The sequence below is a fragment of the Chlorocebus sabaeus genome, chromosome 6, assembly GCF_047675955.1.
Source record: "Chlorocebus sabaeus isolate Y175 chromosome 6, mChlSab1.0.hap1, whole genome shotgun sequence".
Lineage (NCBI taxonomy): Eukaryota > Metazoa > Chordata > Mammalia > Primates > Cercopithecidae > Chlorocebus > Chlorocebus sabaeus.
The window spans coordinates 54,570,535-54,589,484 of record NC_132909.1 but is presented as its reverse complement, the minus strand read 5'-3'; the positions used below and the strand labels follow the sequence as shown (position 1 = coordinate 54,589,484).

The 18,950-nt window shown below is 51.2% G+C and overlaps 1 protein-coding gene across 1 annotated transcript in view; it reads right to left on the bottom strand.

Annotated features, from left to right (window-relative positions):
* FBN3 (fibrillin 3) overlaps positions 1–18,950 on the bottom strand; it is an 87,743-nt gene that overhangs the window by 1,864 nt on the left and 66,929 nt on the right. The window contains exons 56-62 of the mRNA XM_073017018.1: positions 18,041–18,166; positions 15,799–15,921; positions 15,457–15,573; positions 8,719–8,847; positions 8,507–8,626; positions 6,509–6,743; positions 5,501–5,651 (exon numbers count right to left, since the gene is read on the bottom strand). Coding sequence (XP_072873119.1) covers positions 5,501–5,651; positions 6,509–6,743; positions 8,507–8,626; positions 8,719–8,847; positions 15,457–15,573; positions 15,799–15,921; positions 18,041–18,166 — 1,001 coding nt within the window. The remainder of the gene's footprint in view (positions 1–5,500; positions 5,652–6,508; positions 6,744–8,506; positions 8,627–8,718; positions 8,848–15,456; positions 15,574–15,798; positions 15,922–18,040; positions 18,167–18,950) is intronic.

The following is an 18,950-nucleotide window of genomic DNA, read 5'->3' as shown; positions in this document are numbered from 1 at the left end:
ACAATAGGACTACTAGAGCAGGGAGAGAGGGAGGGAGACAAGGGTTGAAAAATGACCTATTGGGAGGCCAGGCGCGGTGGCTCACGCCTGTAATCCCAGCATTTTGGGAGGCCGAGGCAGGTGGACCACAAGGTCAGGAGTTCAAGACCAGCCTGACCAATACGATGAAGTCCTGTCTCTGCTAAAAATACAAAAATTAGCTGGGCGTAGTGGCGGGCGCCTATAGTCCCAGCTACTTGGGAGGCTGAGGCAGGACAATCGCTTGAACCCGGGAGGTAGAGGTTGCAATGAGCTGAGATCACGCTACTGCACTCCAGCCTGGGGGACACAGCAAGACTGTCTCAAAATTAAATAAATAAATAAATAAATAAAAGGAAAACTACCTATTGGGAACTATGTTCACTGCTTGGATGAGGGATCAGCAGAAGCCCAAAGCTCCTCATCATCCAATATACCCATCTATTAATAACAAACCTGTATCCTCTGAATCTAAAACGAAAAACAGGCTGGGCACAGGGGCTCATGCCTATAATCCCAGCACTTTGGGAGGCTGTGGCAGGAGCTGAGGCCAGGATTCCTTTGTTTCTTTTTCTTTTTTTTGAGATGGAGTCCCGCTCTGTTGCCCAGGCTGGAGTGCAGTGACACGATCTCAGCTCACTACAACCTCTGCCTCCCAGGTGCAAGTGATTCTCCTGCCTCAGCCTCCCAAGTAGCTGGGATCACAGGTGCCTGCCATCGCGCCTGGCTAATTTTTGTATTTTTAGTAGAGACGGGGTTTCGCTATGTTGGCCAGGCTGGTCTCAAACTCCTGGCCTCAAGTGATCCCCTCACCTCGGCCTTCCAAAGTGCTAGGATTGCAGGCATGAGCCACCATGCCCAGCCAAGGCCAGGATTTCAAGGACAGAAGGCAACATAGGGAGACCTCATCCACCCAGAAAAAGTGAAAATATTAGTGCTGGTGTGCATCTGTAGTCCCAGCTACTTGGGAGGCTGAGGCAGGAGGTCCCAGGAGTTCGAAGCGGCAGTGAGCTGTGATCACACCTCTGTACTCCAGCCTGGGTAACAGACTGAGACCCTGTCTCAAAAATATATACATGTGTTTATTAGGCACCCACTGAATTCCTGGCAATCTTTGAGGCACTGGGGGTTCAGCAATGAGCAGATAAAAATCCTTCCCCTCAGGGAGTTTACCTTCTAGTAAAGCAAAGCAGATAGTAAACAAATACATGGAAAACGTAAAAGTGACAAGATGTGCTATGAAAAACCATGAAGTTGGCTGAGGGCCAAGGTGGACAGATCGCTTGAGCCCAGGAGTTTGAGACCAGCCTGAGTAACATGGTGAAACCCTGTCTCTATTAAAAATACAAAAACTTAGCCAGGTGTGGTGTTGCATGCCTGTGGTCCCATCTACTGGGGAGGGTGACATGGGAGGATCCCTTGAGCTCAGGAGTTCAAGCTGCAGTGAGCTATGATTGCACTGCTGCATTCTAGCCTGGGTGACACAGTGAGAGCAGGCTCCCCCCCCAAAAAGAAATTGATTTTAAAAATCAATAAATAGACTGGGCGGGGTGGCTTACGCCTGTAATCCCAGCACTTTGGGAGGCTGAGGTGAGCGGATCACGAGGTCACGAGATCGAGACCATCCTGGCTAACATGGTGAAACCCCATCTCTACTAAAAATATACACAAAAAAATTAGCCAGGCAAAGTGGTGGGCGCCTGTAGTCCCAGCTACTCAGGAGGATGAGGCAGGAGAATGGCGTGAAACCTGGGAGGCCGAGCTTGCAGTGAGAGGAGATCACACCACTGTACTCCAGCCTGGGCGACAGAGCAAGACTCCGTCTCAAAAAAAAAAAAAAAAAAAATCAATAAATAGGGTGGGCACAGTGACTCATCCCTTTACTTCCAGCACTTTGGGAAGCTGAGGCGGGTGGATCACTTGAGCCCAGGAGTTTGAGACCAGCCTGGGCAACACAGTGAACCCTGTCTCTACAAAAAATACAAAAATTAGCTGGGCAGGCGTGGTGGTGCACGTGCCTGTGGTCTCAGCTACTTGCAGGATTGAGGTGGGAGGATCGCTTGAGTCCAGGAGTTCAAGGCTGCAGTGAGCTATGATTGCGCCACTGCATTCCAGCCGGGGTGACAGAGTGAGACCTTGTCTCAAAAAAAAAAAAAAAAAAAAGAAAAAAAAAGGAATAAAAAATAAAGTGGAGGAAAATACTGCTTCCCTTGGCATCTCAAGTCTGGTTCTTCATCCGCAAGGCCAGTGGTCAGCTGGATCTGTAGACTCAGTGGCATAAGGCTGAGGCTGCTTCCGAGAGAGGCAGGGAGATGGCCACTGTTACACACTACAGACCCCTAGTCTCAGCTAAGGGACCTTGCTCAGACCCCTGCCAGCCTGGGCCAAGGGAATCAAAGATTTGCTCTCAGTGACCCAGCAGCCAAGGGATTATTCAGATGACATTGGGACCCGGAGCCCTAAGGTCACTCAGAAGTGTCTTGGGATGGCTGGTGTTAGGAAAAAGGGCCTTTCCGCAGAAGCCAGCCCCTAAAAGAATGCCAGAGCTGACAGTGAGAGAAACGGGATGCCAAGCAGGGCCAGAGAGGAGAGTGTAAAGGACCAGACAGAAGAGCCGCCTGATAGCTTCCGCTGTGCTTCCTGCATCTGGCTCTCTTTGAGAGCCCCCTGTGTGCCAATGACAAACCCTTCTTTATTTAAGCTCTTCTGAAGTGCCTTCCTGGTCTTGGCAGCTGGACAGGGCCCTGAATAAGACAGCGAGCCTCAATGGCAGGCTACCCCAGGGCTGGGTGACGTATTCAATCCCACAGAAAGTCATCTGTGTTTTCTTTGCCTTTGTTTTGGGGAGCACTGTGTTGGTTTGGCCTCATTTACATGCCGATGGAGTGTTTTGCTGTTGCATTCAAGTGAAAGTTATTCCTGTTCCCCAGCCCCTCAATTCCGGAGATCTCAGGCCTTCTTTCCACAGAATGTTGTTAAGACTTATGCCCTTACCGACACCTGCTGGCAGTCAGTGGGTATTGCAGGCAAAGGCACACCATAGCCCTATTTTTGAGACAGGGTCTCAGTCTGTCACCCAGGTTGGAGTGCGGAGGTGTGATCACAGCTTACTGCCGCTTCGAACTCCTGGGTTCAAGTAATCTTCCCGCCTCAGCCTCCCAAGTAGCTGGGACTACAGGCACATGCCACCACAGCTGGCTAATATTTTTACTTTTTGTGAGTGGAGGGGGTCCCACTATCTTACCCAGGCTGGTCTCAAAATCCTGGCCTTGGTTGGGCACGGTGGCTCACATCTGTAATCCTAGCAGTTTGGAAGACTGAGGTGAGCTGATCACTTGAGGCCAGGAGTTTGAGACCAGCCTGGCCAACATGGTGAAACCCCGTCTCTACTAAAAATACAAAAATTAGCCCTTCTCTGTCTTGATCTACTTGTGCCCTGGGACCCTGACAACCACTCCACTCTTATTGAGTACCAAGGGGTGCCAATACAGTAGTAAATCCTACAGACACAGTTCTGCCCTTATGAAGTCTACAGAAAATACCAGTAACTATGGGATAATATATATATCCACAGTTTTTCCCAGCAAAGGGGAAAAATAACTAGAGGGGAAAAGGGCCTTTCAGTAATACAAAGTAATACACTCACATTTTATCTAATATAGAAAGCCTCTCAAGCCCAATAACCATATCCCATTTCTCACTTTGTTTTTCCCTGTAGCACTTATCATGTATCATATTTATCATGTGTTATAAAATAAGATATGTTGATTTCTTGTGTGTCTCCCTTTTAGAATATCAGCCTCACGAGGGCAGGTGTTTTTGTTGTTTTTGTTTGCTGTTGCTCCATTACAGTGCCCAGCAGCGGTATTCAGTAAAATCTGTGGAGTGAAGAAGCTTCGTCCTAAATGTCTGCAGTGGGGGTGAGCTTGGGGTAATGGTTTCCATGCTCAGTGATAATTGTTTGGGAAACAATGTAAAGTGATGGCTTCGGAAGGCAGAGGGGCCCAGGATGGCTGGCCATGGATGCCAAGGCTGCTTATAAAGAGAAGTCCATGTGCCATAGCCATGGAATCTCTGAACCACCATGTTCAAGTTCTGTAACTTGGGCATGTGCCCTAACCTCTCTGAGCCTCAGTTCCTCCATCTGTAAATTTGGGATAATAGTGGCATCTAGACCGGGTGCAGTGGCTCATGCCTGTAATCCCAGCACTTTGGGAGACTGAGGTGGGCAGATCACCTGAGATCAGGAGTTTGAGACCAGCCTGACCAACATGGAGAAACCCTGTTTCTACTAAAAATACAAAATTAGCTGGGTGTGGTGGTGCACACCTGTAATCCCAGCTACTCGGGAGGCTGAAGCAGGAGAATCGCCTGAACCTGAGAGGCAGAGATTGCAGTCAGCTGAGATTGTGCCATTGCACTTCAACCTAGGCAACAAGAGCGAGACTCCATCTCAAAAAATAAAAAATAAATAAAATAAATAGTGGCATCTACACCTCCCAGGGTTGTCATAAACATTGACAGGCTGTGAACACAGAGCACTTGGAGTGATACCTGCATACAGCAGGTGTTGAATACATTTTTGGCTTTCAGATCCCTTGGGTGATGGCTACAGGACTGACCCATAGTCAGGGACTCTTCAGTTGAGGGGCAAGCAGCTGGCAGCTGTGGCAAAACTGCCCTCTCTGCACACCTTGATGGGGTGGCCCGAGGGGGCAGGAGGGACAGAGGCATAGGCCTGCCCTACGGCTACCAAGTGGTGTGTTGAAGATCCCTGAGATTCCTAGAGACAAGGCAGGTTCAGGAACTCCAGGAGCACCTCAGGCACAAGAGCGGTACAGGGCAGATGCTGAGTGGGTATAGGTTGGGGTCCTGAGGCTCCTAAGGGGAGCCTCTGCTGGTGTCCACAGAGAAAAGACTCGCCTTCCCAAGGCTCAGACAGGGAAGCGGCTTGGGCTTAACTTGGGCTAAGGGTTTGTGAGAACAGCCCAGAGGAATGCACAAAAGAGCTGAGATGGGCAGAGCTGTGGCACAGAGGCCACTTAGGGCCCCATTGGAACTAAATCCCAAAAGGGTCCCAAGGGAGGGCTTCACCAACTAGGAGATGAGGAGGTGACAGATTCCAGGGTGCAGGCAGGGTTGGAGGGGCCCGGGTATGTCCCCACATCCAAGTGCCTTTATAAACGGGACCCAGAGAGAGCGTGACAGCCCAGCCAGGATCTGTTTGGAAGATGCCTGACTTGTCACCAGGAGTGAGGTAGAGTGCTCAGGAGATGTGTCCCCCAGAGACCCCCCAAGAAAAATCCCAGGGCTGAGAAAGCACGAGAAGGTCCCAAGCCGGCACATAACATGGGGAACCTGCTGGGATGTGAAGCTTGGTGCTCCTTTTTGGGGGACTAATATGACTAAGTCGGGTCCACAGCCTCTTTCCTACACTCACCCGTTCCCTGGCCACCCCTGCCCAGTGTAGCACCCATGTCACCTGGTGGTCCCTGTGGGCACTGCGTCGTGGCCGGTCCCGGGCAGAGAGGCCATTGATCTTGCATTCGTAGCAGGCTTCAGTCGAGAGCAGCTCCTCTTTGTCTGGGGCGTCCTGGGGTCCGGGGCTGAAGCCCAGGCCGAAGACACAGTGCCTGCAACAGGATGAGCAGGGTGGGGGATTTCAGAGGTAGGCTGATGGGACCTCCCTAGCCACCTCGGTCCACCCCCATCCTCTTTTCTGAGTCATGCTGCAAATGCCCACGCACACATGTGCCTCTGAGCATGTGCTGGTGTGACTCCGTGTGCACGAGTGTGTGTGCACCACATAAGGGTGTGCATGTGAGTCCCTTGGTTCACCTGGGCATAGGTGTGAACACAGGAGTGAGAGGACAGGCACAGGCTGGGATGGACGAATGGACATTAGCATACCCGGGGCGTGCGCGTGTGCCAACCTGTGTGTTCACATGGGGAATATCTCATGCGGGCACATGTGTGCTCGTAGGAATGTGTGAATCTCCCTGAGTGTGCCCAGGGCAGGGGGTGTGTATAATGTGAGCACTCATAGACAGCTGATGTGTGCTTCCTCACCTGTGCAAACCAGGATGTAGCAATGGCACAGTGCCCCCAGGGATGTGGGCATGCATGAGCCTGAGTGCACACTTGGACATGAGCGCACGCGCACACACACACACGTGTGCATGCTGGGATCTGTAAATGCACGAGGGTGCCCACGCATACTGGTACAGGTGTGTGCCATGTGGACAACTACATGTTAGTGGTGTGAGCCTGTGTGTGCACAGATACAGGTGCCACTGTACCTCTGTGTGTCCAGGACTCTGTGCATATGTGGGTAAATGCCTGCATGCATGGGCAGAAGGAGCTCTTCTGGTAAATTCTTGGCATGCACAAAGCCCCGTGTGTATGGGGGTGTGTGTGTGTGTGTGCGTTCACGCGCGTGCATGGATACTTGCAGGGCATGGAGTCTGTTTGCCCCACTCCAGCCTCTCACCCTTGCCCAGCCCGGAAGAAGCCTTGAGGACAGCCACACAGGAAGCCACCGGGAGTGTTGGCACAGCTGTAGCTACAGGGGCCACGCGGTCCGGCGCACTCATCCACATCCTGGCAGCCCCCAAGGGTCTGATCAAAGTCAAAGCCAGAGGGGCAGACGCAGCGGAAGCCACCAAGGGTGTTGCGACAGGAGGCGCTCCCGCAGGTGGGGGGCGACAGGGCACACTCGTTCTCATCTGTGGGAGGAAAGGAGGAGGAGAGGGAGGACGCAGAGGTGGGGCGGCGCAGCCTTCTCACCCCCAGAGCCTTCCACCTGGAATGCTGTCTGTTCAGAGCCCAAGTCCAATGTCAAAGCCTCCAGCAACCTGGCAGTGAGCCCTGAGACTAGATCGGCCCCATAGCCCTGCTGCCCCAAACCCTGTGGTTCTCCTTCACTGCATCTCTCAACACTTCCCCTAAACCCCAAAGTGTGGGATGATCTAGACCAAACTTTCTTACCCTCGGCGCTATGGACATTTGGGGCCAGATCATTCTCTAGGGAGGAGCCGTCCTTGCACTGTGGGACGATGAGCAGTACCCCTGGCCTCCACCCACTTGATGCCAGGAAAACCCATTTGCCTCCAATTGTCTGTTTAGAGTTGGGAGTTTCACTCTGTTGCTCAGGCTGGAGTGCAGTGGTGCAACCATAGTGCACTGTAGCCTTGACCTCCTGGGCTCAAGGGATCCTCCTGCCTTAGCCTCCCAAGTAGCTGGGACTACAGGTGTGCACCAATATGCCTGACTAATCTTTTAACTTTTTGTAGAGATGGGGGTCTTTCTATGTTGCCTAGGCTGGTCTTGAACTCCTGGCCTCAAACGATCCTCCTACCTCAATATCCCACAAGAGTGAACTACCATGCTGGATCCCAGTTGTGATGGTCAAAAATGTCTCCCAGACACTTCAAAATGTACTATAGGGGATGAAATGGTCCTCTGTTGAGAACCTAGTTAGGGGTCTAATTAATTCCGGTTTCCTTTGCTGGACTGAACAACTCAAGGCAGAAATGGTTTTTCAGCTCACTTCTGCATCTGAGCTCAGGGCCTCGTGAAAGGCAGGTCCTTGGCAAACAGTTGGGGAAAGAATGAATGAGTCAGTACAGAGAGGAGGAGACAAGTTGAGGAAGAGTTGCCAGCAAAGGCCGATGGTCTGTGGGATCCCCAAGATCCCCAGCGGACAAGCACCTTGCCTCAGGGGGCAGGGTCATGTGGTGTGGGAAGCCCGAGAACTTAGCTAAAGACCCACCATGAGAGACAAAAGGAGAGGGCAGAGAAGGCAGTGCCTGTGAGGCAGTGGGAGAGCAGGGACAGCCACATCACCAAGGCCACAGGAGAGTGTCGAGGAGGGGTAGACTGTGGTGCCCAGAGTAGTGGAGGTAGAGGATGGAGGCCAAGGAGAGGTCTCAAGAGAGAGCAAGTGGGCCCGAAAATGGTAGAGGGTGAAAGCTGCACTGTAGCGGAGGAATGAAAAGAGCAGTGAAATGGGCTGCCAGGAGGTCCTGGAGCAGCCAGAAGAAGGGGGAAGGTTGCGGCGCAGAAGGCTAGCTCCCCAAATAAAGGGCCTCTGCAACAGCTATGCCAATGATATAGCATTCACACCTCCATTGCCCCTTGCAGCATCCATAGCAGACATCAGTAATCACACTCATGGCAGACATCACTAATCAATCACAGTATTCTTTCCCTGTGATCACAGAATTACAGACTTCAGGTCTCAGAATCTTTCTCAACTGAGTCCTCCAGGCCACCATGCCCTAAGGAATGAACTCAGACACTTTTCCATGCTTATTCTGCTGCACCTTGACTCCCCAGCAGTGGGGAACTCACTACCTTCCGGGCTAGCCTGTTCAATCTTTATATAATTGAGCTTGTCACAGCATCTTGCAGGGTAGTGTCTGTTAGTCGCCCGCTCTGAGCAGATTCTGGTGGGGGCCCCAGCTTCTTCCCAGCCCCTTCTACTCACCCACACACTGGGCCCACTGGGAGTGCTGGGTGAAACCCTGGGGGCAGCCGCAGCGGTAGCCCCCTAGCTGGTTCTGACAGCCGTGCTGGCAGCGATGGGGTCCATCACATTCATTCACATCTGAGACATAGAGAGAGGGAGAGAGGGTTTACCAGACGGCTCTCAGGACCAACACCCCCAAACACTAGACCCCAGCCAAAGCTGGGCTGTACCTTCACAGCCATGGCCTGAGCTGTCCAGGGTGAAGCCTTGGTGGCATTCACAGCGGAAGCTGCCTGGGGTGTTGTGGCAGTGCCCGCGGGCACCACATGGGCCAGGCTGGGCTGAGCACTCATCATTGTCTGCAGAGGACAGAGATCGGGCAGGGTTGCTTGCTGGTTAAGGAACTCGTGTCAGGTGACACAATGCCAGTCCCACCACTGTGTGGCTTCAGGCAAGTTGCTCACCCTCTCTGTGCCTATTTCCCACGCCGTGAAATGAGATCTGTAACAGTTCCTGACTCACAGAATAGACGCCAATCTTTGAGATCCTGCACATAAAGAATCTCATCTCCACCGCCTTGAAGCTGTGTGTCCTTGGGCAACTTACCTACCTTCTCTGTGCCTCGATGTCCTCAGCTGTAACATGGAGATGATAATGTCTACCTCACTGCATTTTTGTGTGTGTGCGAGAGAGAATTAAATTAACCTAATCTTGTAAAAGACTTAGGGCAGTGCCTGGTAAAAGAGTAAAAGATAAACAAAGACTCTTTTCCTTCTCCCATGGAAAAATGACATTGGGTTGCCTGTTGAGTTTTGTTCTCCTGGAAACCTGACAATAGTGTGAGGTCAGCTGGTGCTATGGACTGAATGTTTGTGTCTCCAAAATCCTATGTTGAAGCCCCAACCCCCAGTGGGATGGTATTTGGAGATTAGGTCTTGGGGAGGTGATCAGGGTTAGAGAAGGTCATGAGGGTAGGGCTTTTATGAAGAGAATAGTGCCCTTATAAGAAGAGACACCAGGGCCGGGCGCGGTGGCTCAAGCCTGTAATCCCAGCACTTTGGGAGGCCGAGGCAGGTGGATCACGAGGTCAGGAGATCGAGACCATCCTGGCTAACATGGTGAAACCCCATCTCTACTAAAAAATACAAAAAACTAGCCGGGCGTGGTGGCAGGTGCCTGTAGTCCCAGCTACTCGGAGGCTGAGGCCGGAGAATGGCGTGAACCCGGGAGGCGGAGCTTGCAGTGAGCTGAGATCTGGCCACTGCACTCCAGCCTGGGTGACACAGCGAGACTCCGTCTCAAAAAAAAAAAAAAAAAAAAAAAAAAAGAAGAGACACCAGAAAGCTTGCTCTGTCTCCGCCAAGTGAGGACACAGCAAGAAGGCGGCTGTCTGCAAACCAAGAAGAGAGCCCTCACAGAACCAACCATGCTGCCACCTTGATCTTGAACTGCCCGGCCTCCAGAATTTAAAAAAAAAAAAAATCTCTGTAGTTTAAGCCACCCAGTGTATGGGTTGTCCGTCTCTCTCTCTCTCTCTCTCTCTCTCTCTGTGTGTAAGCTATTGTTTTACACTGAATAGTCTGTGAACATCTTTCTATGTCTTTAAATAGTCTTACTATTCTTGGGGGCTGGTTACAGTGGCTCATGCCTGTAATCCCAGTGCTTTGGGAGGCCTAGGGAGCGGATCGCCTTAAGTCAGGAGTTTGAGACCAGCCTGGCCAACATGGTGAAACCCCATCTCTACTAAAAATACAAAAAAAATTTAGCCAGGTGTGGTGGTACACGCCTGTAGTCCCAGCTACTAGGGAGGCTGAGGCAGGAGAATCACTTGAACCCGGGAGGTGGAGGTTGCAATGAGCTGAGATTGTGCCACTGAACTCCAGTCTGGGTGACTGACAGAGAGAGATTTCATCTCGAAAATATATATATACACACACATATATTTTTTCTTACTATTCTTATTTGCATAATTTTAAATGGCCACCACATCTTCACTTGGTGTGCATTTGCTCTGCTTCATTTAACCAACTGTTAATTTTCGTTTTTTTTTTAGATAGGATATCATTCTGTCTCCTGGGCTGGAGTGAAGAGGCACAATCTCAGCTCACTGCAACCTCCACCTCCCGGGCTCTGGTGATCCTCCCACCTCAGCCTCCTGGGTAGCTAGGACTACAGGTGCACAAGACTATGCCTGGCTAATTTTTGTATTTCTCGTGGGGACTACGTTGTCCACCATGTGCCCCAGGCTGGTCTCAAACTCCTGGGCTCAAGAGATCCTCTCGCCTCAGCCTCCCAAAGTGCTGGGATTACAGGTGCAAACCACTGCACCCAGCCCAGTTTTTGGATTTGAATTTGCTAAATCCTACACTTGCAGTCTATGGTATTTTGTTATGGCAACCTGAGCCGACTAAACTGGCCAGGTTGCTACGATGGTAGGAGGGCATTGGTATAATGGCCAGAGAGCATTGCTACAAAGGTAGGAGCCCATGACTGGTATATTGCATTTGAACTGGGATTTTGGGGAATGATCAACAAATTCCTGGTGGAAAACCTTGCTTTTGGCTTCCTTGAGTACAGAGATTCTTGACTCCAAGCATATATCTGTGCAGATGTAGAGTCTCTCTCGGGGCCAGGCACAGTGGCTCATGCATGTAATCCCAACACTTTGGGAGGCCAAGGTGGGTGGATCACCTCAGGCGGGGAGTTCAAGACCAGCCTGGCCAACATAGTGAAACCCCGTCTCTACTAAAAATACAAAAATTAGCTGGATGTAGTGCTGCATGCCTGTAATCCCAGCTACTCAGGAGGCTGAGGCGGGAGAATCGTTTGAACCCAGGAGGCGGAAGTTGCAGTGAGCCACGATCACGCCACTGCACTCCAGCCTGGGTGACAGAGTAAGACTCTGTCTCAAAAAAACAGAAACAAACAAACAAAAATTGAATATCTCTTGGGAACAACAGACATGGGAACATGAAGCTTCTAAGTAGGAGTGGCTCCTGCAGCTGCCTGAGCTGTCGCTTGAGGGGCCACAGAGAATAGGTCTACACTCTGGCCAGAAAGAAATGTCTGGCACAGCCAGGCACTGTGGCTCATGCCTGCAATCCCAGCACTTTGGAAGGCCGAGGTGGGCAGACTGCTTGAGCCCAGCAGTTTAAGACCAGCCCGGGCAACATGGCAAAACCCTGTCTCTAACTAAAAATACAAAAATTAGCCGGGCATGGTGGCGCACACCTGTAGTCCTAGCTACTTGGGAGGCTGAGCCAGGAGGATTGCTTGAACCTGGGAGGTGAGATTGCAGTGAGCTGAGATTGCACCATTGCAATCTCCAGCCTGGGCAACAGAGCAAGACTCCATCTCAAAAATTAAAAACAGAAATGTCCGCCACCACCCGCACTTTCTTTCCCTTATATCTACCAAAGCAAACCAAGTGTCAGGCTGGCCTACTGTGGTCATGTGAGTTTGCTCTTCTATTAATCGTTTAGTCATCAGCAAACAGCAACACCCTGGGACAAAATCCAAGCCACTGTCTGTTGTATCAATAAAGTTTTATTGGCACATAGACACGGTCTTTCATTTATGTATCTCTCCGGTTGCTTTGATGCTACCATGGCAGAGTCCAATCATAGTGACAGAGACCATCTCAACTATAAAGCTGAAAATATTTACTTCTCTTGAGCCCTTTACAGAAAAGGTTTGTTGACTTTTGATCAAGTTGAGCCTCACACCACTACCTGCCTGGCTGAGAATTTAAACTCTTTTCTAGTGAGAGTCATGTGTGAGCTTGCTCCACGGATGGTACCCATGTGATGCATAGCCCTGGTCCATGCAGCTGCTCATACATCCAGTGAAAACTTTACTGTTTTTTTTTTTTGTTTGTTTTTAATAGAGATGGGATCTCGCTATGTTGCCCAGGCTGGTCTCAAACTCCTGAGCTGAAGCAATCCTCCTGCCTCAGCCTCCCAAAATGCTGGGATCACAGGTGTGAGCCATCATGCCCGGCTGAAAACTTTACTGTTGCAGAAAAAGTGAAATGCATCTTGTTTCAAGAGTCTTTGTTCAAATGTTCTCTCTCTCTCTTTCTCTCGCTCGCTCTTTTTTTTTCGAGAAAGAGTTTTGCTCTGTCTCCTAGGTTGGACTGCAGTGGCATGAACATTGCTTACTGCAGCCTCAACTTCCTAGGTTCAAGAGATCCTCCCACCTCAACCTCCTGAGTAGCTAAGACTACAGTCAGGTGTAACCACCTCTAGTTAATTTTGTATTTTTTGTATAGATGGAGTCTTGCCATGTTGCCTGGGCTGGTCTCGAACTCCTGGCCCTAAGCCATTCTCCCAAAGTTCTGGGATTACAGGTATGAGCCACAATGCCCAGCCAAATGTTCTCTTTTGGTGACACTTCACCTGATCCCTCTCTTAAAACTAAAGACCTGGCCGGGCGTGGTGGCTCAAGCCTGTAATACCAGCACTTTGGGAGGCCGAGACGGGTGGATCACAAGGTCAGAAGATTGAGACCATCCTGGCTAACACGGTGAAACTCCATCTCTACTGAAAAATACAAAAAACTAGCCGGGCGAGGTGGCGGGCACCTGTAGTCCCAGCTACTCGGGAGGCTGAGGCAGAAGAATGGCATAAATCTGGGAGGCGGAGCTTGCAGTGAGCTGAGATCCGGCCACTGCACTCCAGCCTGGGCGACAGAGCGAGACTCTGTTTCAAAAAAAAAAAAAAAAAAAAAAAAAAAAAAAAAAAAAAAAAAACACAACCGAAGCCCTCTCTGGAGGCTGAGGTGGGAGGATCACTTGACACCAGGAGTTTTAGGCTTCAGTGTGCTATGATCACATTTGTGAATAGCCACTGTACTCAAGCCCGGGAAACAGAATCATGAAGAGACTCTATCTCTAAGAAACAAAAAACAAAAACAAAATCCAGGTGTGGTGAGCCTGTAGTCCCAAGTACTAGGGAAGCTGCAGTGGGAGGATGGCTTGAGCCCAGGAATTTGAGGTTTCAGTGCACTGTGATCATATCACGTATTCCAGCTTGGGTGACAGAGCAAGACTCCATTTCTATAACAAACAAACAAACAACACAACACAACACAACACAACCAAAACCCAACAACAACAAATCTCTCCCTGCCTCCCAAAACAGCCCTGTGGTCCTCTCCTTCTTTCCTGAACTCCTGCTTTTATTTTTTCTTTCTTTCATGACACGCATCACCTTTGAGCACGCTATTCTGTTAATTTTCTGTTTGTTTGTTTTTGAGACAGAGTCTTGCTGTGTCCTCCAGGCTGGAGTGCGGTGGCACAATCTTGACTCACTGCAACCTTCACCTCCCAGGTTCAAGTGATTCTCTTGCCTCAGCCTCCTGAGTAGTTGGGATTACAGGCGCCACCACCATGCCCAGGTAATTTTTGTATTTTTAGTAGAGTCGGGGTTTTGTCATGTTGGCCAGGCTGGCCTCGAATTTCTGTCCTCAAGTGATCTGCCAGCCTCAGCCTCCCAAAGTGATGGGGTTACAGGCATGAGCTACCACCCCCAGCCACACCATTCTGTTAGTTTCTTGTTATGTCTGCTTCTAGTCTGATTCTGTGCCAGAAGGAAAGTTCCATGACGAAAGAGTCCTGCCTCTTATGTTTGTTGCTGTCCCCCCAGGGTCTATAACAGGGCCTGACAAACCATTTCTGTTTCTGTAACAGGCTCTGTCCCAAGACTCTTCTCTGCCAATATAGTGCAAAAGCAGCCACAGGTGATTGTAAGCAAGTGGGCTTGGCTGTGTGTCAATAAAACTTTATTAACAAAAGCAAGCAGGGGGCCGGGCTTGGCTGGCAGGCTGGAGTTTGCCACCCTTTGGTCTGGAGCACTGCCTGGTACACAGTAGGTGCCGTCTGGGCAGATTAGTTGGAGCATGAATGGCGCCACCCTTGACTAGGCTCTGGCTTTGGGGAAGATTGGGTTCCCTGGGAGCCACAAGACACTAAGAAACAATGATGGTAGTAGATGCTCTTCTGACTTTAGCTGTGGAACTGATTTCCTCTTGGGACTATGTGAGACCTGGGATTTCAGGAGCGCTCTGGGGAGGCTCTGGGAGGGAGACTCAGCAGGCACTTGTCGGGGGAAGGCAAGGTGCCATAAGCCAAGGCCAGAGGGCCTCTCTCCTCCCAAAGGAGAGGAAGGAGGTTCTAGATGCCTCCAGGAAGCAAGCACTGAGGAAGTAAGGACTTTGTTATGATCACCCCCATGTTCCCAAAGTCCAGTACATGTTGGGTGCTTTTTTTTTTTTTTTCCTGAGACAGAGTTTCGCTCTTTTTTTTTTTTTTTTTTCTGAGACGGAGTCTCGCTCTGTCGCCCAGGCTGGAGTGCAGTGGCCAGATCTCAGTTCACTGCAAGCTCCGCCTCCCGGGTTCACGCCATTCTCCTGCCTCAGCCTCCTGAGTAGCTGGGACTACAGGCGCCCGCCACCTCGCCCGGCTAGTTTTTTTTGTATTTTTTTTTTAAGTAGAGACGGGGTTTCACCGTGTTAGCCAGGATGGTCTCGATCTCCTGACCTCGTGATCCGCCCGTCTCGGCCTCCCAAAGTGCTGGGATTACAGGCTTGAGCCACCGCGCCCGGCCGGAGTTTCGCTCTTGTTGCCCAGGCTGGAGTGCAGTGGCGTGATCTTGGCTCACCACAACCTCTGCCTCCTGGGTTCAAGCGATTCTCCTGCCTCAGCCTCTCTAGTAGGTGAGATTACAGGCACCTGCCACCATTCCAGGCTATTTTTTTTTGGTATTTTTAGTAGAGACGGGGTTTCACCATATTGGCCAGGCTGGTCTTGAACTCCTGACCTCAGGTGATTCGCCCGCCTCGGCTTTCCAAAGTGCTGGGATTACAGGCAAGAGCCACTGTGCCCGGCCAACTTGATATTTTCTTGGTGAGCACAATAACTAAGGCTGGGGTTGTGCATCACCTCCCGGTGAGGGGCAAGGGTCACTCACCGAAGCAGGCCTGGTGGCGCTGGGTGAAGCCGGGTGGACAGCGGCAGGAGAAGGCGCCCACAGTGTTGACACAGAGGAACTGACAGTTGTGCTGCCGGGAGGTGCATTCATCCAGGTCTGCAGCACAGATAGTCCAGCAGGCTCAGGGCAGGGCCCAGTTGGGGGTTAGGGGCTTCCCAGGGGCTGCCCCTGCTACCTCCAGGCAGAGGGATGACAAAAGAAAGATCCCGGAGATGGTGCTTGACTCCATGCAGATGGGAGAGGGTGAGATTGCAGGGGACAGGAGCAGGGCCCTAGAGTGCATGCAGTGGCGGGAGTGGGGGAGAGTTGAAAGGACATCACCTTTGCAGGTCCTGCCATCCTCCTCCAGCAGGTAGCCTCGGGGACAGCTGCATAGGAAGCTGCCCTTCGTGTTTTTGCAGAGGAAGGTACACGGCTTGGGGACCTGGCTGCACTCGTCCACATCTAGGGAAGGACAGCGGGGTGTGGTGGGGCGGGGTTAGACAGACATTCCCTGGGGGTGTTGAGGGACTGGGGTCTCCACCCAGACCTGGACCATCCGGAATCTGTGGGCTTACACACGAATTAACACTTTTTCTGCAAAAAGCCAGATGGTAAACACATTTGGTTTTGCAGGCCACATCATCTCGGGCACAACTACTCCATGTGGCCTTTGTACCAGCAAAGCAGCCACTGAGGGTAAGCACACAAATGTGTATGGCTGTGTGCTAATAAAACTTTATTGACAAGAACAATTGGAGGGCCAGATTTGACCCTCAGGCTGGGGTTTACCTCCTGCTGACTTAGATGTACACTTGCTACAAAACGTAGCTGAAAAATCTCAGGATGTGCAAAATAAAAGGAAGAAATAACAGCAGGAAAGTGGCCCAAATGGGATGGGGGTGGGAGAAGGAAAGGATGCTCCCTCCCTCCCTCCCTTCCTTCCTTCCTTCCTCTCTTTCTTTCTTGAGACGGACTCTCGCTGCATCACCCAGGCTGGAATGCAATGGTGCAATCTTGGCTCACTGCAACCTCCGCATCCCATGTTCAAACAATTCTCCTGCCTCAGCCTCCCAAGCAGCTGGCATTACCAGCATATACTACCACACCTGGCTAATTTTTTTCTTTTTCTTTTTCTTTTTTTAGTAGGGATGGTTTCACAATGTTGGTCAGGCTGGTCTCAAACTCCTGGCCTCAAGTGATCCTCCTGCCTCAGCCTCCCAAAATGTGCTGGGAATACAGGCCTGAGCCACCTCACCTGGCCTTCTTTCCCTTCCTTCCCCTCTTTTCTTTCTTTCTTTTTTCTTTTCTTTCTCTCTCTTCTTTTTTCTTTCTCCTTCCTTCCTTTCCTTCCCTTCCCTTTCTTTTGTTTTCTTTCTTTCTCTTTCTCTCTTTCCTTCTTTCTTCCTTTCTTTCTCCCTTCTTGTTCTTTTTTCTTTCTTTTCTTTTCTTTCTTTCTCTCTCTTCTTTTTTCTCTTTCTCCTTCCTTTCTTTCCTTCCCTTCCCTTCCCTTTCCTTTCTCCTCTTTCTTCCTTCCTTTCTTCCTCTTTCTTTCTCTCTTTCTTGACAGAGTCTCACTCTGTTGCCCAGGCTATAGTGCAGTGGCATGATCTCAGCTCACTACAACCTCTACTTCCCGGGTTCAAACGATTCTCCTGCCTTAGCCTCCCAAGTAGCTGGGATTATAGGCGTGCACAAGCACGTGCAGCTAATTTTTGTATTTTTAGTAGATGGGGTTTCACCATCTTGGCCAGGCTGGTCTTGAAATACTGGCTTCAAATGATGTGCCCACCGTGACCTCCCAAAGTGCTGGGATTATAAGCATGAGCTACCATGCGTGGCCTGTTTTTGTTTTTTTGTTTTTCAGACAGAGTCTCGCTCTGTCACCCAGGCTGGAGAGCACTAGCATGATCTCAGCTCACTGCAAGCTCCACCCCTCCAGGTTTAAGCAATTCTCTGCCTCAGCCTCCGGAGTAGCTGGGATTACCGGTGTGTGCCACCATGCCTGGCCATTTTTTTTTGCATTTTCAGTAGAGATGGAGTTTTACCATCTTGGCCAGGCTGGTCTTGAACTCCTGACCTCGTGATCCACCTGCCTCTGCCTCCCAAGGTGCTGGGATCACAGGCATGGGCCACTGCGCCCAGCTTTCTTTTTCATTTTTTAAGAGACAGGGTCTCACTCTGTCACCCAGGTTGGACTGCAGTGGTGCAATCACAGCTCACGGAAGCCTCAGACTCCTGAGCTCAAGCAGCCTCCCCAAGTAGCTGGGGCTACAGGCGCATGTTGGACTACAGGCCACCATTCCTGGCTAATTTTTTTTAGTGATAGGGTCTTGCTATGTTGCCCAGGCTGGTCTGAAACTCCTGGCCTCAAGTGATCCTCCCACCTCGACCTCCCAAAATACTGGGATTACAGTAGCGGGCCATTGCACCTGGACTTCAGTTGTCTGTATGGCTCGGGCACCACTTTGTAAATGAAACCCTAACATTACAAACTGCAAAGTCTCAGGGAAGTTGTAGTCAGGGGCTGTGCAGGAGGTGGCTGGGCTGGGCCAAGGGTGCAGGTGCAGAGGGCTGGGCTCACCCAGGCAGGTGGTAGCAGTAGCATCTAGTGTGTACCCGGCCTGACAGTGGCAGCGGAAGGAGCCGAGGCTGTTGATGCACTCTCCATGGGCACACAGGTGAGCAAGCATACGGCATTCATCTACATCTGGGGAAAAGCAGGGCGCAAATGGGGCTGGCTGGCCGCCTTGGGCCATCGAGGCATGTCTCCTCTCTGGCCGCAGCCATCTCCTCGGAGCAAAGTCCAGCCTGCCTTCTACACCCGCCACTGCACCCCAGCCCACGTGGACCCCATCCTCAGGCTGCGGATGACACCTGAGCCCGCAGGACAAGCCCATGAAGCTTCCCAGGGAGGGGGACACACATCCACCTCCCCCGGCCTCAACAGCGACACCTCCTCAGTGCACCAACATGCACAACAGAGACACACAGTGCATGCAACATGACACAACAGCCACACACCCGATGCTCCTGCAGAAACACGGGAACATACACCCACACTCAGGGACTCCCGCGTCTCCCCCCAGACACACCCCCAGAAAGCCATTTCCTCCCCAGTCCTATTGATGTCACTGCTGGTCACATGGATAACCCATCTCACTCTCAGTGACACACTCAGTGAGACACGCTGATGTCCCCACACTGGCTCACACGCAGACACTCACACACCTGCCCTTGTACACTCACCCAAGCCCACGACACACAGGCCGCTGGCTCCCTCTCACTGCCTTCTACTTCACAGGTGAACACGGTGTATACTTCTCACCCAGCTGACACACACAGACACACACCGGCTCCCACACAGTCCAGAACAAGCTCTCACAAAAAACACACAGTGGGACAGGCGTGGTAGCTCATGCCTGTAATCCCAGCATTTTGGGAGGCTGAGGTGGGTGGATCACTTGAGGCCAGGAGTTTGAGACCAGCCTGGC